General features: G+C 37.0%; 1 protein-coding gene and 1 non-coding gene across 3 annotated transcripts; both read left to right on the top strand.

Annotated features, from left to right (window-relative positions):
• The first annotated feature begins 425 nt into the window (after window positions 1-425).
• On the top strand, window positions 426-20,707 carry sia7 (ST8 alpha-N-acetyl-neuraminide alpha-2,8-sialyltransferase 7). Of its 2 annotated transcripts, XM_030999867.1 has the most exons (5): window positions 426-538; window positions 3,074-4,353; window positions 17,828-17,986; window positions 19,377-19,937; window positions 20,416-20,707. In XM_030999867.1, exons 2-5 carry the CDS (start codon window positions 4,199-4,201, stop codon window positions 20,705-20,707), a joined length of 1,167 nt encoding a protein of 388 aa, XP_030855727.1. In that variant the 5' UTR covers window positions 426-538; window positions 3,074-4,198.
• Window positions 15,397-15,469, top strand: TRNAR-ACG. Its single transcript has one exon. It is a non-coding gene; the product is annotated as a tRNA-Arg (tRNA).
• Window positions 20,708-21,752: the final 1,045 nt, after the last annotated feature.

The following is a 21,752-nucleotide window of genomic DNA, read 5'->3' as shown; positions in this document are numbered from 1 at the left end:
AAGATAGAATACTGATATTGTCACCAATTATTTTTATTTCCAGCTGTGTATCAAAAGTATAATTGTCATCACTTATTTTTTTCATTTAAAACCCCCTTATTGCAATAAAGAATGAAGAAAATATTTTGTATTGATCAAAGAGAAGGAGAAACTGCAGAGTAAGCTTTCACGAATCCTTACTCTGACCTCATTCCAACAGAATTCTGAACATTATCATCCTTATATACTGTCAAAATGTTGGCATATTATTCGAAACTAAATCCTCATAAGTACATCCGAGTAATCTTTAAGAGTAAGCGACTTAAAGGGCAAGTATTGAGGTCAACAGCCAATGACCAAGTTGGCCGGAAAACCTCGCAGATTTCAAGGAGATAGTAACGCTCTTTAAAAGATAGTACAGAAAAGGTTCGCTGAAAGCGCGGGACGAGAAGTTGGCACTAATTTGTTGTTTCACCGTCTGCTGTTTCATTCATGTTCATTTGTGATTCAGACCTTCAGACCGAGACTGTGCGGTAAGGACGTGTGGGACTTGCGGGAGGTACGTGGAAATGTGATTTTCTAGATGTTTTTTCTTCTTTAATTTTAATATCGTTTCATAGTCAACGTTTGTGTATGACTTTGGTCTAACTGGAATTGTGTCTATAGTATAGCACGCAGACTACATTTCATTTCAGATTTTGCTAATTTTTTAATTTTTTTTATAACAAGACAAGATTCATTAACTCAAAATGTTTTTATAAAGTTGTTATAACCCAAAACATGTCTGGACTAATTACAACTGGAATAGTAACGACGGGAACTTTTCAGGTAGAAATGTCATGATAATAACTGACGACATTATGTGAATTAACCAAAAACACTTCGGTGTAAGCTTATACTGTATAGTAGAAACAAAAAAAATCATCCGATTATGTTTGTTGTTGTTACTGTATCTATTGGCGTTTCCTCTTGAATACTGTCTTTTCTTCTTACACGATATATGGAAAGCCCTATACTGGCTTTTCCTGTGAGATCAAATTAATTTATATCAGTTTATGTTCCCGCCATGTTCGTGCCACGTGACAGTCTCTGACCTTTAAATGATCCCATGTTCATGTATCATGACGACTTTAACATCATAGCGAGATGGTATAGTCCTTACTGTAAAAACAATCTTTTAACGTTCTTATCATAGTTTATTCGAAGATATTCCTAATTGCATTTTGATGTAGACTCAATTAACGATGTGACATCTGCTGTGTTCATTCATAGTTTTAACTGCAATATTGTCTGCTGAACATATTTTCTGCGTTTCATCATTTGCCGAGTCGAATGGGTACAATTACATCGGGGCGGTGGGGAGGAGGCTGATCATTTTGACCGAATATTGAAGGTCCCAGTTTCAATTTTTTTTTAAATTATGTTCTACATGTATGACATGTCGATTCGTCATGTTCGTAACGGACATATAGTATGCGCTATACATTATTATTATTATTATACGGTGAGCGAGCGAATCACAATGACGACGTAAATGGTCCTTCAAAACATAATATATTTTTAATTTAGAAAATGCAAGTAGACCGACTCCCCTACTGCTCGAATGTATTAACGATCGTTCGAAAGGGCAAGTACATGAAAGACTCTCTTGTATTGTTAAAGCCTTCAATATATCTGGTTCTTTGCTGAGAAATATGCCGGCAAAATTAGATAGACAAACATAGTTACCATGACCCATCGCTATTTATAAACTTTAAAACAATGTTACTGTTTCTTTATGAGAAGTCTTTATGACATTCACATGAAACCTACATGAGATTAATGACCCATTCCGCTCACACCAGCGTGACATTGACATTGAGGTTATTTGGTCGATTGACGAAGAGGATCAGTAACTGCGCAGCATGACGTCATAACAGGTATACGCTGAGCTCCGATTGTCGTGTGGCGAGCCGATTGAGATGTGATCAGCGAAAACAGCTGCCCGAATTTCACAGCGAGCCTCTATATTGAGGGAGAATGAACCCCAAATACAACCAATAAGACCAGAAAGTTCAAAATATAAGCTAGGTCGTTACAAAAGTCCTTTAACTGCCGCTCATTGTTTACCAGAGGGAAGAAGAAGAAAACAATATATTTTAATCTGCCCTTTTGATTGCGTGAAGCCCTTACATCGATATTTCCATCAAAATGATGACCCAATGGAAGGACGTCTAGCCAAAGAGATATCTCTTTGGTCTAACAAAGGTAAACGTATTGTGTTGGCAGAAAGATTCACAAGCGGTTTATATAACACGACTTCCATCGGTGTCACATAATTTAAAAATCAGTCTGTCATATACCGATTTGAGCGGGGAGAGGTCAATATATTGGGGGTGGGGGGGGGGGGGGGGGGGGCTTGGGGATTCTTGCACTCATCTTCTTCATATACCGAGCGAATTTTTCGGGGGGGGGGGGGCCTAATTTTTTTTTTTTTTTTGGGGGGGGGGGCATTCCCTCTCTATGACCGCTACTGTCTATGAAGGTAACTTTAACTATCGGCAAAGTCCATGTGATATGAGTAAATGCAGTCTTAATAAATGTAAGATAAATCAATGAATTCATGAGTTCATTCCTCAGGAAAGACTCCATGGTATATTTTTCTCGTCCATGTCGCTACAATACGATGCATCCGATTAAATCACACACAAATAGAATTATCGAGGAGTAAAATGTCCCTTGTATCATCATGCTACAAAATAATGTTCAATTCAATATTATGTAGACTCTTAATGGAGGTTCAGCGGAACCCCAAACGGTCTCCATAGCTATCTCATTGGGGTATTGGGAAAATCGGTAGGGGTGGGGTGGTCACGATGAGTTTTGATGGGGATCACACCTTGATCAAGTCGAAGATACCCCGCTTCTACTTACCTGCGGAAAGTATGCCCAAGCAGACATGAAGTCAAGAGTCATCGTTTGATTAACCTTTACTTCACCGCTGACGTGTCTTATATATCCTGCCTACTTCAGGCATGATACCAAGTCACGTGATACTCAAGCAAAATCTAACGACAGTCTTCACATGTTCTCTTCCCTTTTCTATGTCATACAGAGCAAGGGGAAGGTTGTGAGGTAGCGATCGAGAAAAGAGAGGAAGGTATTCACCCGCAACCACAGCCGTGACGATGTGCGTATCGTCGTCGTCATTTTTGCCTATGCTTGAGAAAACTGGGTTAAGTCGGGGGATTTTCCAAATACGCAGCCCTTGCTACCAGCATCCAACGATCGTGCCTCATACTGCGCTCAAAGAGGTCCCTTGACGAAGTTTTGCGATTGACAACGCAGCTGACTGGAACATAACCAAGAGAGAGCCAGCGCCAGTGAGAGCCCCACATCCTCGTTACGATGGTGATTTTGGATATCTAAACCGACATCGTCTCCAATTAATCAGAAACCTCATCTCGTTGGTTTTTCCTTTTATTTTAATTATTTGTTGACGCCTTCTTGGTCTGGAAAGGATCTTTCGTGCCCTTCCACAAGTTCATTGGAGTTGGAAATAAACGCAGACACCAAATCCGCAGACAATAATGAGTGTCGAATGAGATCACGTGGTGTGGAGTTGGATAATACTTGTTGCTACATAATTATACTTGCTGATGTTGATGTTGCGTATTTTCTTATTTATTTGTCATAATCAAAATAGAATTTAAAGATGTCCGGAGTGACGCAGGATTGTAGGAGCAAAACAGGGATTTATTTCGCCTAACGATTGAATGTAACCATCTTGAGTTGGATTCCGCGCCGCTACTCGTGCGAAAACGCACCATAGCCACATCACAATACAGAATCGGCAGTTGTTTTTAACACCGGATGAAACATTTTAAATAACGTTTTCACAATAGTCAGATAGTGATTACAGCCAAGCAATTAATATTTTTGGAAGATGATAATTCATACGCACAGCTGAATGTATATACTGCGACAAGTGAGATTACAAGAAAAGCTCAAGGGGATGCATTTCTGACGGCAGTAGATCAACATGTCGCTCAATCATCATTACCGGTACATTCTTCCTGAATATTACCCATCACTTTTCTGACCAACCGTCTGCTCTGTTTCATTTGGAGGTCATTTCGTTCATTCTTAAGTATCCACCACGGCATCGTCTCACACCGTTCACCATACCCCCACCACCGCCGTCGTCGACATCGGCTCGGTGGTCGATAGCCGCATCAAGATGTTGATTCGGACTGGACGTCGTATCATCTTTCTGATCTCCCTCACCCTCTCGGTCTTCTTCCTGCTCTTCTTCCAGACGCCACACCGTTTACCGCTCAACCAGCTGCATCAGGCTTACCGGGACTTCACCGGTACTACCGGCATCATACCCAGGTAAGACATCAATCAATTTCACAATGTTCACGATCACAATGTTTACGATAAAGTTATAACAACGTTGTCAGCGGTGTTGGGGTGGAAGTATTTACCCTTGTTTGGAAAATGTAAACATTATAATAATCATGGACATTATTCCGTCGTGGTGGAAAACTTTCAGCTGACTTTTCGGTAAATTTGGTCCAAAATCCCTCCCTCCCCCACAAAAGATGGTCTCGCAACGTCACTGTGTGCTCTAAAGCTCCAGTCCTGGGTCGAGTTGTGTCAACAGAGGCTCGAATGAAATGACCTGATAAACTTTAGAAGAGTTGTAAAAGAACCGGTGATCATAATAGCTGAACATTCTTGGTAGATGTTGAAATACGGTATAATAATTATGATGCATTCTTGAGTATAAATCATTCAGCATAGGAATCATTCATTCAAATTTGACATACTTGGAAACGATCTATTACCTTTAAAAAACAAATTATACTAAGGTCAAACTAAATGTCAGACTAATGAAAGAGAGAAACAAAAATATGAGCAGCTCACTATGTCATGTCACGCCAATTTAAGATACTAGTAATGAATGGTATATTGAAAACAAAGTAATAATAAGAATAATATGAGCCAATGTTTTTGAACAACATTTAATTCTAAGTTAAATTCCAGATATAATATGAGTACCTTTTGAAATTAAACTTGTTATATGATCATCGGTGACACGTATACCCTTCAGAATTACCGCCGGCGAGTCGTCCTAAAGTCTAATCCGTTTAAATGTCACTGAAAGTTGTCGACAAAAAAACCCTGGAAACATATTCTGTCTTTTGCTTTTGTTTTGAAGGAGATGAATCTCGAGGATTTATTTCAGTTCACTTCCCTCAAGCGGAGTGGGAGGCGCAAAGAAAAATGAAGAAAAAATATTGTCCTGAGAGAAAGGGACAAAAATAGGAGTTGCCGGCAACTTTTGATAATTAACAAAGAAAATGACCAATGGTCAATGTTAGCATTGAAGTATTTTGTTGTACTGTATTTTTTTTAAACAGTTATTGCAGGGCATGCATTTTGAGTCTGTGATGCTGATGCATGATTTGTATCTCATTCTTTAGTGTGTCTTTCTTCGCGAGATGAATTATTTACAAATTTAAAGCTCAGACTATGTAGGCCTATCATTCAAGTGGATCATTTACCTCTGAAACTTGTATTTTGGCACGAAAATCTAACACTGATGAAATTTGTCTTACGCCTAAAAAGAATTAGGTAATTCCTATTTGACGAATATAAACACTCTCCTTATGTTAGCATGAACCATTTTTTCAACATATATCATGATATAATTATCATGTCCTCCAATGTCAATCTCAGGAATGAGTCTGTAGACATATGAATATCTCCCAGGTACTACGTGCCCCATCGCTCCGTCCTCCACCCCCCCCCCCCCCTCTTCAGGAACGTGCCCCCATCGCTCTGTCCTCCATCTAAGGAGGTACAATCAAGTGCAGGATGATACTGATATTCTTTACAACTTAAAATAATTACATCACAAATCAACGATGACTGTGCTCAATGTTTACACTACTTCACCATCATGAGAACCCCAGAAGGAACTGACGATAACATGTAACATTCTTATAATCTGACTCGTGTTTCCCTCCATCCGAGTATTGCAACTTCGCGAGGATATTAGAATCTGGTCGGTATGATTTGACCTACGAATTTGTGACAAATCGTAATTTGTTTGTAATGTGATCTGTTCTATATCAGTTTTAAAGTCATTGACAATCCGGGCGTAGGTGATGACAGTCGTAATTTCCCCATGACATGATATGCATTATTTTCATTTAAAATTGACTTATTTAATTATATCAAGAATGTTTTTCACATGAGTCTGATTATTTCAATGAAATGAGATTATTGGTTCTTGCTGATGATAATGATTGTATTCCTTGATGACTGTCAGCTAAAATTTCTTCATGTTTTGCGTGGCGAAGAGGAACACATTCGTACTTGGTATTATTTGATACAAAACAGGTTTCCCAAAAGGGCATATCCTTTTCCTGCCACCTGACTATGTTTATAATTATGTAACTATATGATAATAATTCTTATCATCTCCATATGACAGAAGTTCCCCCTCCCATGTTTAATAACAGGAGTTACAAAGTTCTATAACATTTTCCAACACATTCGTGGATCAAATTATCATCATCCTAAACCTTGATTTGATTATAATGCCAAACTCTAATTAACTTGATAGATTCTTAGACATTCAAGATAGAAGGAAAGAAGAGGCAGTGCGAAAAGACAAATGAAACATGAGCAACATTTTAGTCGTCTCCCATCTTTCTTCAGACACTCGGTCTTAGGTCCATAGTTCTATTAACAGACGACTTTGACAGGTCCTACCTACGAGACAAATAAAATCTTCGAGACGAAAAGTATGAAACGTGGGAACAACTGTCGCTAGATGTACAATATCGCAAGAGGTTGACGTCTCTCGGCTCAATGTCAACATTCAAGTTTTTAACTTATCTTATCAGTGACAAGACATTGTAATATGACAATGTAATTTTATCATCAAAACAAAATAGATAAGAATCACTCAATATTTACAAGTGATCAGATTTCTTTGATTTTTAGTTCACAAATAACTTGAAAATCCCAGGCTGTCCATTATTTCATTTTCCTAAAATGATATGAACTGGTATAAATATTCATGAATTTGTGTTCATTCGTATTTGCAACTAATGGATGTTTTCAAGTGAATGGCTCTTAGAAAATATAGCAACTTCCAAAGAGCTAACATGATCATACTTTATTTCCTCACTATTTTACTCTTTGGTACGTATTGGCATGGTCTAGATGACAACACCTATTGAATGAATCCATTGGGGTTCACCTCACGCTGTCTCTCCCAAATCCCAGGTTCAAGGGGTCCATTATACCACCATGATGACGCAGTATCCCTGTCCATGCACGGAAGAGAGAGTGGCAGAGGCAGCGTTGGTACCTCTATTGGGGGTTCTTAAATTTTATTTTATGAACTGATGTGCGATGCAGAAAGAGACAGAGAGACAGAGAGAGGGACAGACAGACAGACAGAAAGACAGACAGACAGACAGAGACAGAGAGACACACACACACACACAGATGTAAAAGTCACTACACATGACAGAGATTAGACGAGTAAATTATGTTAAATTACAACGACAAGGAACGACAAGAAAGGGTAAGGAAAAGAAGGAGAAGAAGAAGAAGAAACACATACACGTAAAAGAAATGACATTATTCGTTGGGTCCTTCTAGGTATTGGAGAGTTACCCCTATCACCCCTATCGTGTCAGCGAGAGAGAGAGAACTTTATATATTACTTCGGTCACCATCTTTGACCTCTAACAAACTTATCATTATGACCTTGGAATCCATGCATGTATATGGCCATGTAATTCTTCAAGGTCAAGTTGTAGTCCAGGAATAGCTTAAGAAATCGCCTGAACCAGACTATAACCTGTATTCTGTGTAACCCAGAAATTCATCTTCATGAAATAACGATCGATGCGTGATCCTGTGTCAGACTTTACATGATATATTTCCCTCACATACTGAGTACTGTTAAAATTTCAAGACGGCTTGCAAACTTTACTGAGGAAGGATGCTTATAAATGGCTGATGCAAAATTGGATTCCTCTTATGAACCTTACTTATGTATATTTCATGAAAGTTGAGAGCAATTGAGCAAAAGATGAAAACGTTTGCATTATTTAAGCTATCCGCTGCATGCCCTCGATCAATCAACCTTATTTTTTATATAGTGGAAATCGGATGTTTGAAATCTGCAATTTAAAAAAAGGGAGGGCAAGGAGAGAATGAGAGTTAAATTTAGATTTTTGCCATTTAATTCATTTCAAGCTGGGACCTTGCCAGCTAAAGTTTTATCCAAACCCACACTCGGTAAAACATTTGCTTATCCTGTTTCACCTATATATCTCGCATAACTGCCAAGTATTATGGTAAGGAGGGAGAGAGAGAGAGAGGGGGAGGGAGGGAATGGGGGAGAGAGAGGGGAAGGGAGAGAGCATCTTTCAGCAACAGTTTGAAATATAGAGACCTCACCAAAAAAAAAGGGGACGAAACATAAAGAAAATACTTTTGACGTTCGGTTCACCATGTCGAAGAGTATGTCATGTTAATGCTGTTCCTTATTTTTTTTCTCGTGTTCACGGTTCTAAAATAAGTTCCAAGTTGTTCATGATAGCTTGACAATATTAACCCAGTTCCTCCGCTGCCTGCGTAAACACGCCAAATTTTGTCGTTCAATAGCATCACATTACATCATTGTAAAAATCAATCTGACCTTTGACTCGGGTGGGAGGTGATGAAAAATCCAGAAACGGTGAATTTATCTTGATAATTTATCTATTTTATGGAAATGTTTTTTTACGATTATTCATATCATTAATGATGCTAAGAACGCAGTAGAAAATAAAAAAATGAAAAACAATAATGATTTGTGTTTACTGAATATCTCTCATCTAGTTTTTCACTATCAATCTTAATCAGTGTCATTTTAAAGTTAAAAAGTTCTTAAGAAGCCAGGTATAGCTTAAAGTTTTCTGCATGCGTTATAATGAGATAAAATTAATGTTATATCGACAATGATACTTTGACATTTCCATTTAACTACTTTATCATTGTATCCCTGGGATGTTTTCCGGTTTATATTGATACCATCATAACTGAAAAGTACTGGCGGTTGGGGACATCATGCATCACTTACACAGTTCATTATTGCAGCAAGCCACTCAAAAACATAGAAAGTGCAACCAAAGGTGACCACCTGCAGCTGCACTAACTAAATGCTCAAACAAACAAATGAATATTCAAGTTTTTATTTTCAAGTTTTATTAGTTCCAAAAAAAAAAAAAATATAGACATGCATATAAAATTAAAAAATAGTACAATACATGTCTCAATGATTCTCAAGTCATTTAAACAATTAAGTAGAAAAAAGAAACGCAGAAAAAGGGGCCCCTTTAAATATTGCAACAATCGCGTATAATTATCTACATAACCCAAATTGATATAAGTTTACATCCTAAACGAGTTTATTTCATGCGGGAAAGTGAATTTTTATGAATTTTGTGCTTCTAGATCCTTCTGAGCTTGTATGTGATTGCTATACAGTATCGGTATAAATACATCATCATAAGCAAACCAGTTTGAACCAAGCATAACTTTTTCAAGTCTCCGTGTACAAATGTAAACAAGTATGCAATCACTCGACTTCGCATCAGCACTCACGAACTATTCCCGAAGGAGGTGTATAGCAACTATGTTACAAGTTCAGAGTGAAAGGAGATGAAAGGAGACACAGAGAGAAAAGGTTCTACATCAGCAGAATGTATTTACCTTCAGGGGGACTGATATACCTGTTTTGTCGTATTCATGAAACAGATAAAAGATTTCATTCTGACAGGGAATTACCTACACGCACACTGGCTTTCTTCCAAAAATAACGTTGATGTCTTTATTTATCAAATTTCGCATATATTGGCTCCCCATATAGAGACCTAACGTATCCGGTCGGAACTAAACTATTTTCTTCTATATTTACGTTAAAAATACGGTACCTTTTTTTTTTTAGTCTTTCGTTAATTTTTCTTCCTTCCTTCATTTTCCCTTTCTTTCTTTCTTTTCTTTTCTCTGCCTTGTTATTTTTAAACAAAATTTGGCTTATATCATTTCTTTGACTGACAAAATATAATAATAAACTGATAAATGCCAAGACTTGATATTGTTATAGATTCTTTGAACAAAAAAGAGGAAAAATATCGTATATTCTGATTGGATAAATGTATACGGGCTATATGAAATGAATTGGTAAATTAATTTGCAGATTATGTCTCAGTCTGCCAATGTCGCTATTAGAATGGGTTCTTTCCTTTCATTTTCCTTGTCTATCAATGTCAACCACGTCTCACTGCTTTGCTTGATTTTCTGCACGGTGCCTTCCAGACTCTATTTGTCCTTTTTTATTTCACTGAGGTTGAGTTCTTAGTAAACCTTGAAGTTGATATAGATGAATTCATATACAGAGACAGATGGCGAAGATAATATGACGTCATACTCACGTCACTCCGATAACAGTGATGACAGATGATTAACATAGATGGTGTGAATAATGCATTTGGAAGAAAATAATGAAGAGATGATGGTTAGTGTAAAATAATTTCACTGCACGATGATGATTTGTTATGGTTATGCATGTATTTATATTTGGGAACTATGCCTATTCTGACTATGGTTTTGATTATCATCAATATACGTGTGATATTTAGCTGGAAATATTCATTTTTTTTTAAACTTTAATTTGTTAAAATTTATTTTATTCATTTAATATGTAGTTATTCATTTATTCGTTTACTTATTCTTATTCATTGGTATATTTGTTAGATGAAACATTTAGCTTATTTTTTTGTTGTTGCAAATTGGTCGGACTCTCCCATTCAAACTTTCCTTTTGTGACTCTCCAAGAAAGAGATGGATGCTTAAAATCATGACTGTCCAAAGTTCAAGTTCAAGTTCACTTTATTTAATACTTTCATTAAAAAATATACAAGGAAAGCAAACATATAAAAGTTCGAATATAATACATGTATCAATATATAACATGAGGATAACACAAGTGGAGAAGACATGATGGACAAGGGGAAAAACATTTTAAACATGTACATTAATGAAAGTATTTGGAGACTAGACAGGAAGGCCGGGCCTTATGTAAAAGTCTGTCTCCAGTAATTGTATAAAAAACTAAGTACATTATTTAAATTTTGTATTTGTTATAAAAAGGAAGAAAAAAAAGGGGAGAAATTGCATTCACACATACACTCTCTCCCATACACACCAACACACACTTTTCTGTCTGATGAACATTAAGAATATAGGTTATTGCACTATTGAGTATTGTCTTAACAGGTACAGTTTAAATTTTCTTTTAAAACTATTTAGTGATGGACTCAGTCGAATATGTATGGGTATGTCATTCCAAATTTTTTGGACCCCTGAAAAAAGTTGCCATCTCAATCTCTTAACTAGCATAGTAATTAACAGTGCTTGAAATTGTGCTTGCTCAGTCTGACTGGAAGTACACTTGGTTGGTTAGGGTTCCTGTTTAATGAAGGTGTCAATGCTTTATTTGATAAGTGAAGGTTAGTGCCAGGATGCATGTGTTTGAGTTTCCAGAATCGACAACCTGACAATTTAACGTGGGCGGTAACAGAACTATTACATAGCATTATTTTTGTTGTATTTCTTCACAAATATAATATAAATACGATGATTGACATGACAGGGTCCGTTGATAATTTCAAAACATGATTTCAAAAATTGAATATATCTCATTTCAGCTTGCAAAAGATTTTTTTTTTGAAAGAGCATTCTCCTGATATATTTGTTTTAATATTTCAGTCAATGCAAGTAATGGAATTAAATTCTGCTCTATAAAATAAAATTTTCAGCTTTAAAGTTATTCACTTTATTTTAATTGGCAAACATAAAACGCAGTTGGATATCAAAGACTCGCAAATGTGTTTTGCCCCCGGCCCCCGCCCCCCTCCCCTCCCCTTCCATTCATGTTGTCTGTGGCGTGGAAACGGGTTTGCCGTGGGAGGGTTTACCATGGTTTTACATGCCCCCATAATTATTTCCGAAATCAAGAAAACAATATGAAATTTCAACAACAAAAATATTGTGTTAGACAATGCCTTAAATTTTTAATGTAATGGGAGGTCAGAAATAAAAGTTATTTCCTTGCACAAAAGTTGAAAGAAAAAGACCTGGATTGAAGCCAGGAGAGATTTTTTAAATGGATAGAGAGATAGAGAGAGAGAGAGAGAGAGAGAGAGAGAGGTATAGGATGGGAAAGCGAGAGAGAGAGAGAGAGAGAGAACGAGTGGGGAGGGAGGAGAAGGAAGGGGGTACATGAAACAAAAAAGATGGGGCATGAGAGAAATTCTGTGCTCTCTTACCTAAAAACAAATTGCATACAATATAATGAAAATAGAATGCTAATTTTACACCCTTCATTTTCCTTTCTTATAAAAAAAGACCTACATCAGTGATTCACATTTTCCTAACGTATTTCTCCCACTTGTTGTTTTTCTCATACTTTCGAGAATATTGTTAAGTTATTTTTGATCCACGAAAACATGATAATATCAGTACAAATTGTTAATGTCAACCCCACACTCGTTTATCCTGTTTTGCAGACGTTATGTTGATGGGTGTGTGATATATCACCAGAAGAAATATAAAAGGCAACCGTGACCCATTTTTTCAATCTAGCGAATCAAATAGAAAAATTCGATTTGAAACCAGACGCTTATTCATGTCACTGAGTAAGTAGAACATGGTTTTAAATTACATTTTATCCTCAAACTAAATGAATCAAAACCAACATGCATTTCAGGTCATACATGTGAATATGATTGGCATGAATAGTAACGTTCAGGTTTCATGGTATGGTAAGAATTGCCGTGCTCAGGTCTTGATATATTCCATATTTACGTTCATGTACTATCTTGAGTTATAATATTTTTTCCTCAATATTATTATTTATTTTAAAATTAATATCTCTTACAGTCTTTGCTATTGCCACAACTCTACTGCACTGTTGGTAGTTCCTGACAATAGTTATACTATATATTTTGAAATATCTGGATTATATAGATTTTTATAGAAGGGCGTTTTTACACAGAATGTATTTTCTGTATAAATCCTCACACTTCGAGATTCGCACTATATTTCAGACATGAATATTCTTCCTTTCAAATAAAGTTTCAGAGTTGTTGTTTCGTTCTAAATATCATTTAACTCAGTTTATCTTGGCATGTCTTGCGATGCATAATCGTGTTGATTTGCCGCCAGCACAAGAATATTATTGAAGACGTAAAAATAAATGAAATTTAGTCTATGTGGAGCATATCAAACCTGATCGAAAGTAAAAGCAAACAGTTATTCATATTTCATATAGCAAATAATCAAGCAACATTAGTAAGAATGTGGACATGCTGTCTGTCGACATGAATTCTCATGGGGTGGCGTGTTCCAGATCTGTCAATTCTTTTCAATCATCGGCTCGTTTGTGACTTTCTTTTGTCGAACACCTGTGTGACTTACTGCTGAGTGAGATTGTATTTGCGGGGCCTGGGATGAAGAGGGGTTGGTCTCCTATACGTGGGACTACGATTATTGAACCTGACGGGTTTTGACAGCTTTAGGTGCGAAGTTTTATTTGAGAGAATCAAATTAATTAGTATTTCATTGCCATTGCAAATCTGGATTTAAGGCACAGTAAGCAATATTATTCTACGAAGTCACGAGCTCTATTTCATATTGAATCTATCTGTCTCTGTGGACAGGCGCGACTCTAGAAGAGTATTTTGTTATTTTAAGGGGGCTTGGGGTTCTTACCCATGCAGGTACGGCGTCTCGATTAAATTTATTTCTAATACAAATCGGGGGTGGGGTGCTTCGGGCCTCAGGCCCCCTCTAGAACCGCTACCGACTGAACAGCATGCATTCTAAGACCAAGTTTTAGTAACTACTGGAAGTGAAACATAATAATATAATGGCATCAGTATACTAGCTATAGATCACTCTTTAACGATTCTGTATGGATTAAGTTAATCATCAAAAGCAATTTTAGATAAATAGGACGAGACTCGAGAGGTAGGCCTATACTGGACTCGGTCTCGGAGCACGCGCTTATTTTAAGAATGAAATTTATATTTTAAAGACGTTTATAGGACCTTTACAATTCCTTTCCACACTGAGATGCTCTGATTTAGATCTCAGATCCATGTCATTATTTTGACGTGCGAAAACTAAAGCTGGAACAGCACGACACAATGTCTTACCCCCAATATACCCATTATCTCACCCAAGACCCAACAATGGAATTCATTTGGAAACTATTTACCTCGTTGTCTCGGGTGAGGAAGGGTTAAATGGTTGTTTTGATCCGATAAACGATCGGAGATTTAAACTTTGCCATTGATCTCCATTGTCAGGGTCGGTCCCGGGGACTTTTTGAGCCCACCTCCTCGCGCGAGAGGAAATCGATAAAATCTACGAACATTGGTGAAGGAAGCCAGGATTTTACCTGATATATCCAATCAAGGACAAGTATTTTCTTTGTTTGTTTTCGCCTATCATGGTGATATGAAAAAGCGATAACTCTCTTTGGTTTACTTTGACCTATATGATTTGATGGAATTTCTTCACATGAGGCTTTTGCAGGATAAAATGATTATTATCCCAATTAAAGAAAAAAAAAGTGTTCAATTTTTACAATGTGTTTATGTGTCTTTTATCCATGCTTTCGCATCAGGTTTAGGACCTTTAGTCATAAAAGAAATGACGATGTATTGCCTGAAAGCTATAGGATCCGTCGATGTCGTCCCGTAATTCCCATCGTTTCCTGATTGTTTTTTGTTTGCCTTATTGTAATCGAAATATGCTCGGACACCCCTATATATCGCAGCCCGAATAAAAATGTAGTTGCCCGAATATTGGCATTTCCCCAATTTTAAGAAGAGGAGGGAGTGGGGGGGGGGGGGGGGTTGTTGGGAGGGGTGTTATAGCAACATGATCCCTCAGCCCCCCCCCCCCCCCCTCGCTCGCCCGCTTACCAAAACAATATCCTGAACCTTCAAATTAGGGTCTTTGTTAGAAGACTAACATTATGACCGCCGTTATCCCTGTTGTCCCTGGTTATTCTTTGTGTGCGTTCACTTTGCAAACACAATAGTGTGACGTACAGTGTATTAGTGTAGTAGATCTGACGAAGTTGTCATTAGAAAAATAAATATTTATTATGATATGAATACATTTCTATCGCTAGTAAAGTCCTCATATCATATTTTTAATCAAAATATACAAAAGAAAAACTTGTGTAAAGGCTAGGCATGCAAAAATCACGTGACAGTGTGTGTATTACGCGCGGTTCTCAATACGTTAGAATCAAAGTACAAACTTCGCTATAGTGTATGGAGCGGCCTTGTGGCCCAATGGATAAGGCATCTGACTACGAATCAGGGGATTCCAGGTTCGAGTCCTGGCAAGGTCGAATTTTTTTTCTCATTTTCATGATATAATTCCTTCTGTTATTGTACAAAAGCTTCTTTGAAATTTCGCAATTATATCTATTAATTACATAAAATCGCTTGAAATCGATTGTGACATGGCAACGGTTTCGTGGTGAAAGTAATCTCTGTGAACATAATGCTTTATCATGATTCTACGCAGCAATCATTGTAGAGGATTTATACGACAATCTATCTTATTACTAGTGCCCTTTTATGACCTACAAATTAAGATTAAATACCATCATACCAATTCAACTCCAATTAAAAAAAAGTATGGTGACCGTTAATTAATTAATTAATTAATTAATATATAATAACAATACACGGGTCAGCTTGTTGTGCGTATCATAACCAACACGAAAAATCCAACATTGGCATTGGCTGGAATAAAACGAATAAGGCGTTATCTCGTTTTTTTTTAATGGAAATTATTTTGTGGGGCCCCACAAATATTAGAAATGGTCATATTTATGGATATTTCAGCCGTCTCTGAACCGATATTGATAAAGCAAAGATGATTTTGTCATTTGAATAGTATGTTCTTTCATATTTTGACACGTCAGTGTTTCATTATCTCACAAAAAAATATTTTGTGTTGCGCCCTCTGCAACACAATTCGACTATCCCTTTAAAGCGATATGTTGAGATTACCGTTATTATTTGATACAAGTGTACGGTTTAGCCGCATGAGTAGGGATGAGTAAAGATGAATGATCGGTACGAGGGGCTTTCAAGATAAGGGTTTTGGAAATAAGGAGGGGAAAGTCCTGTTTTAATTGTATTCATTTATTCTGAGATGATTGGCCCACGAGAGCTTTCATGTTGTTTCAGCACATTTTGTAACATGTTTGGTGATGGTTTATGATAACATTTACAACTTATATATTTCGCCTCAACTTGCTGTGATCGGCATTAACTATTAGTAAGGAAACTACTTTTTGGCCGGGCTTTGGTTTGTTTAACAGGGGATCATGTACCTCAACTTACTGTGATCGGCATTAACTATTAGTAAGGAAACTATTTTTTGACCGGGCTTTGGTTTGTTTAACAGGGGAGCATGTACCACCCACAAATTTGAAGATGGGAACTTGGGAAGAAAAAAGTCGTAAGTAACTTAGAATAAGTCAATATTTCGTGTGTTTGTTGTCTGACAACGATTTCCTAACCTGCTAACTGTGAGTAAACAACAAGGGGCAGAATCTATTTTTTCCTTGGTCAGAAAGCTGTCAGGAGGGGAAAATTTGCCCCTTGCTCCTCTTTCAATAGCCCCCCCCCCCCCCGAATGAAAAAAAAATATATTGAAAACTTTTAAATAAGAATTTTGTCCTTTTTTAAAATTATTTTTATATTCGAGTCGATTAGGACTTTAAATTTTGACTGAACGCCACAATAGGTTCATGTATCGTTTCTTCGTCGAACCGGACTGATGCCATGCATCGGGCCTTTTTACCGCATTATTCTTGGGATGGTTTTATCTCTCATAATCGTCTGTACGTGGCCAGATTATTTTAAGATAAAAAATTATACCAGACAGAATCCATGCTGGGTTTTTGTGTTAATCCTTCATAGTTCATACTCCATGGCGTCTTCCACATCACGCTGTGTTAAGAGCATAACAAAGGTTACGTTATGTCATTGTCGATATCATTTTTCATTGAGCTTGGTATTGGCAGTATCTATCATGAAACAATGCAGCGACAGTTCTTAGAAAAATTACGAAGAACCACAACAAAAAACAGATCGTAGGTATCCGAAGCTTCGCAAAATTTCAAGCAGCCTGAAAATATTGTATTTTGTATGAGTTGATATCAGTAGGATCCATGTTCACAATCTTGCAAGGGAGCAGTTTCAACCCTCACTTTATGCCCTTCTAACGCGAATGTTTCTTTATTTTTATATTCGATAAAAATATAAATCAAATATAAATTATGGGGATCTGGGAATATAAAATCATGCATAACAATCTCTCTATAATTATGCTATTCATCTCTCTCTCTCTCTCTCTCTCTCTCTCTCTCCCTCCCTGTTTTCTCTCTCTCAAATACACACTATTTCTCTCTCTCTTCTCTTTCTTTATCTTTCTTCTTCCTTTCTTAATTCTTCTTTGCCCTGTCTCTCTCTCAAAACCGTACGCTCCTCTTCAATCTCCCTCGATTTCTCTATCACTCCTCGTTCACTTGTCAGTATTCCTGGTTCTGTCCCTCTGTCTGCATCTCCCACCCTGACGCAGTTCCACATTATTTTAATATTATTTACGAATTGCCTAATTATTCTTGAATAAAACCCTTTATGGTACCGTAATCATAACCATAGTTATATTATCTTCATATTCCTAATAGAAAGATGCAGGGTTTCGCAGAAGACCAAGCGCAGGAAGACGATTACGGTGAAGAGTCTTATTATTCCATCGTCCGGTATGATGACAAGGCCAAAGCTAACGTTGAAGAGATCTTACAACATCACTGGGCTGCTAATAAAACAGGACTTCTTCAAACAAGGTGAGCAGACAAATGGCATAGTTCCACGGGGGGGGGGGGGGGGGGGGGGGGGGGGGGGGGGGGGGGTCATGGATTCATGTGCATAGGCATCCTAATCGAATGGAGGAATAAAGAGAAAAAGAGGACAAAGGATGTGTAGAGGGTAATAGCTTCTATAGAAACGAAGTACACAACATTATTCACTTATTAAAGGTATAGCAGTCTTATCAAGGTTGTAATACTATGTGTCTTACAAGGGGTCATGTCACTGCTTGCATGCACCTGCTTATTTTCAGGTTTCCCTCACAAGTTAGTACGGAATATGTAGGCTACAGGTGATATGAATATTAGTCCTGATTTCATCACATTTAAATACCAATTTACGCAATTTCATGGTAGGTAGAGTAGGGTAAAAAATGAGAATTTATAGAGGAAGAAGGAGAATAAAAAGAGATTATCAAACATGTAAAAAAAAAGGACGGGAAATTATTCATAAAAATCATTAAATATCGAGAATACGACGAATAAAGACAAACGGTTTGACGGTTAACTATTTGTTTGCTAATAATTTTGAAAACATCTCGATCGTTGCTGCCGTTACTGATGGTGGAAATTTTATTTTAAATATTTATGTCTGGAGAGGTTAGACAGACAAAATTGCTCTCTGAAGCGTCCAAAGTGGTATAACTCGTGAAAATATATAGAGTGGTAACTTAAGACAATGGCCATGACTCATTCAAAAAACGTAGGCGATAGAGAGGAAATAGGAAATAGAATGATATTATTTCATGTGTATGAGCACAGTAAACACATGATAGATGACAAAAAGATGGGAATTGTGATGTCCAGGTATAAAGAAGGACAGACAAAGAAAAAAAAAATGAAGCCTGTGTGTTCCTAAAGTAAACCATGAATCCTTGATAGAATTTCCATGAACCGTCAAGAGATGGCGCTATTTCATTCTGCATTATCTTGTTTATAGAGCCGATATTGATCATCTCGATTTCAACCGCTGTGCTTCTGACCCAAAATATTCATGCATTATGATCAGCTCTGAAAGAAGGGGAATCATAATTGATTTATCATTAAAGTGATTGGACAATATAAAACAGAAAATGAGTGATTTGTATTATAACTAGAAGGTAGATAGGTCTACACATGATTTTGTTGATAACCGACGTGTTATTTCTGTTTTTCGTCAGCCATTCCATGAATACTTTGTCGCAGTGTTGTAAAAGTTGTTTAGGAAATAAGAAAGCGTCAGGTTCGGACGGAATTATGGCATGGCTTAAAGAAGATGGATATCAAATGTTCACAGGATATATATTTTCGACAAGAAATAATAATTTGACTTTTTTTGAATGATGATTAAAGACACTTTCCAATTTTTCCGTCTCCCCATGCGAAACAGATCTGAGATGCGCAAATTTTTCAACCCGTACAAGATGATCACCATGACATCGGACGACGACACGAGAGGTCAACTCAAGCGATTCTACAGCGCCAAGGCAAAGGCCATGACCCTGATACCACCAGGTCTTAGGAAGCTTCTCCCAACAAAGCAACTCTTCAGTAATCAGTACTTCAAGACATGCTCCGTGGTCGGCAACAGCGGGATTCTTATCAACAGCTCCTGCGGTGCCGAGATCGACGCAGCCGACTTCGCCTTCCGATGCAACTTCGCTACGGTCAAAGGTTACGAGAAGGATGTTGGGACGAAGACAGACGTCATCACGTTTAACCCAAGCATCCTTGATCGGTTCTACGGCAGACTCAAAAAGGATACGGACAAGAAGAGCTTCGAGGAGCGCTTGGTTAGCTATGGGAAATATGTTTTGTGGATTCCAATATTTTCGACGCATTACGTAAGCAGGACGGTCCATGAGATATTAGAGTATTTCAATCTGAACTTTAAAAGATTCACCAACGTCCAGCTAGCGTTTCCAGGAAATATCCTTCCAGATATATCAGAGTAAGATATTTTACGCATTTATTTAAAGAAGACATAACATTCAGCAATTAATTTGGTATTTGCTGTAATGAAAAAGGAAAATACATTTTCTCTTGATTCTTAGAGATTAACTTAACTTGATGATATTATATCTTAAAATTGATTGAAAAAAGATGTACAATTAATTATGTTTCGATCATTATGTTTGTACATGTATGTATTTCATTTATTCGATTTTCTATATTTATTGTTTAAATTTAACTCATTCATATCTAAATAGATGTGAAGCTCTTTAGATTTCATTGGCCCTCACATATACCAACAACTTTCAGTATATATTAGTAGTTGAAACTTTTGAATATTCCCTTAGCGTGAGATGGTATTATTAAGATGAAAACTGTCAAAAATCGTGTATTTCTTTTACATGGATAAAACTGTAGATGGCGACTTAATTATCTTAATGTGCTGTCAAATTTCCTTTTCTTTTCTTTTATATCAGTTACTGGTTAACGCAGGGGATCGACGAGGAGAGAATCAGTACTGGTCTTCTCATGTTCAACATCGCTGCCACGATCTGTGAGGAGATCCACATGTACGGATTTTACCCCTTCCCCCAATTCCAAGAAACTTCTATCCCGTACCACTACGATGACAGCAGGAGGAACAAAACACGGAATAATTATGATTATGGTTATCGGCGGTTTCACCAGCTACCGGACGAGTTCGTGCTGCTGAAGAAGCTACATAAAGCAGGGATTGTCAAACTGCATTTGGGGAAATGTCCAACGTGATATACCAAAGATTGAATAGTATTTTGCCAACAATGAAAGACGCAAGGAAGGAAATAACGATTTGGGTTTCCGTCATTCATGCATACTTGAATCTTTTCATCTTGACGAGAAACCTATGATTCAGAGAGGTTAGAAGAAAGCGTCATAATTTATATTACAAACAGATTGCCATCGATGATTGGACAGACCAAGACGTAATGAGGTCCAAAGATTGGCGCAATATACTAGTTGTGTCTAACGCTATGGCACCAGTTTACTTTCGCTAGCACTGCATCTTATATTACCAAAGAGTGTGATTGATGAGCGTTCGATTTACGTTGCATGATGTTTGTGTTTTGCCTTATAGTTTCCCTATATTGGACAGCACAGAATAAGTTGACCGGTGTTGTTGACAAGTCTTCAAACAAAAGCCAAAAAAAAAAAAAACGCAGACCCGATCTTACACTATTATTCTTGCCCATTGCACTAAAAACGCACTGAATTGTATTTTTGATAAACTATTTTGGGACCATCAGGTCAGGAAATTTACCTATGTCTGCTTGCATTATGTAAACAACGAAACACATCGCTACATGACTTCAAAAATTAAATGCGATTAGTTACTGTGAGACGCATATAGAATATTATTGTCCACATGTCAAAGTGCTCATGATAATCCAAGTCATTCCCTTCTCGATTTTGATTGATAGTGCTTTTGACCAAATACAATGTAATAAGAATTTGAAGCAGAGAGTATAGATAAGAATATTATTGACAGTACTACTCAAAAGAGGATTGCATTATGATTTCTGTATTGAATGGAACTTTTATTTACAAACACAATATAACATTTGGTGAATTATGCAAAGTAATAATGCACTCAGTATTAACTGCATATAATATTACACATGCATTCGTTATCTTAAGTGCCAATTTAGAATTTCGATGGTATAGAATTTGAACACGTCTAACAAATGAGATTTACCATCTGCAACATTCTGTAGCATATATTATTGCCTAACATGAAATGAATTTAGTTTTCACTTATTTTCTGTCCAAGTAAATA

Source organism: Strongylocentrotus purpuratus, unplaced genomic scaffold (assembly GCF_000002235.5).
Source record: "Strongylocentrotus purpuratus isolate Spur 01 unplaced genomic scaffold, Spur_5.0 spur5_scaffold_6, whole genome shotgun sequence".
Taxonomy (NCBI): Eukaryota; Metazoa; Echinodermata; class Echinoidea; order Camarodonta; family Strongylocentrotidae; genus Strongylocentrotus; species Strongylocentrotus purpuratus.
The sequence above is the reverse complement of the archived record's forward strand: the minus strand, read 5'-3'. Positions and strand labels throughout refer to the sequence as shown.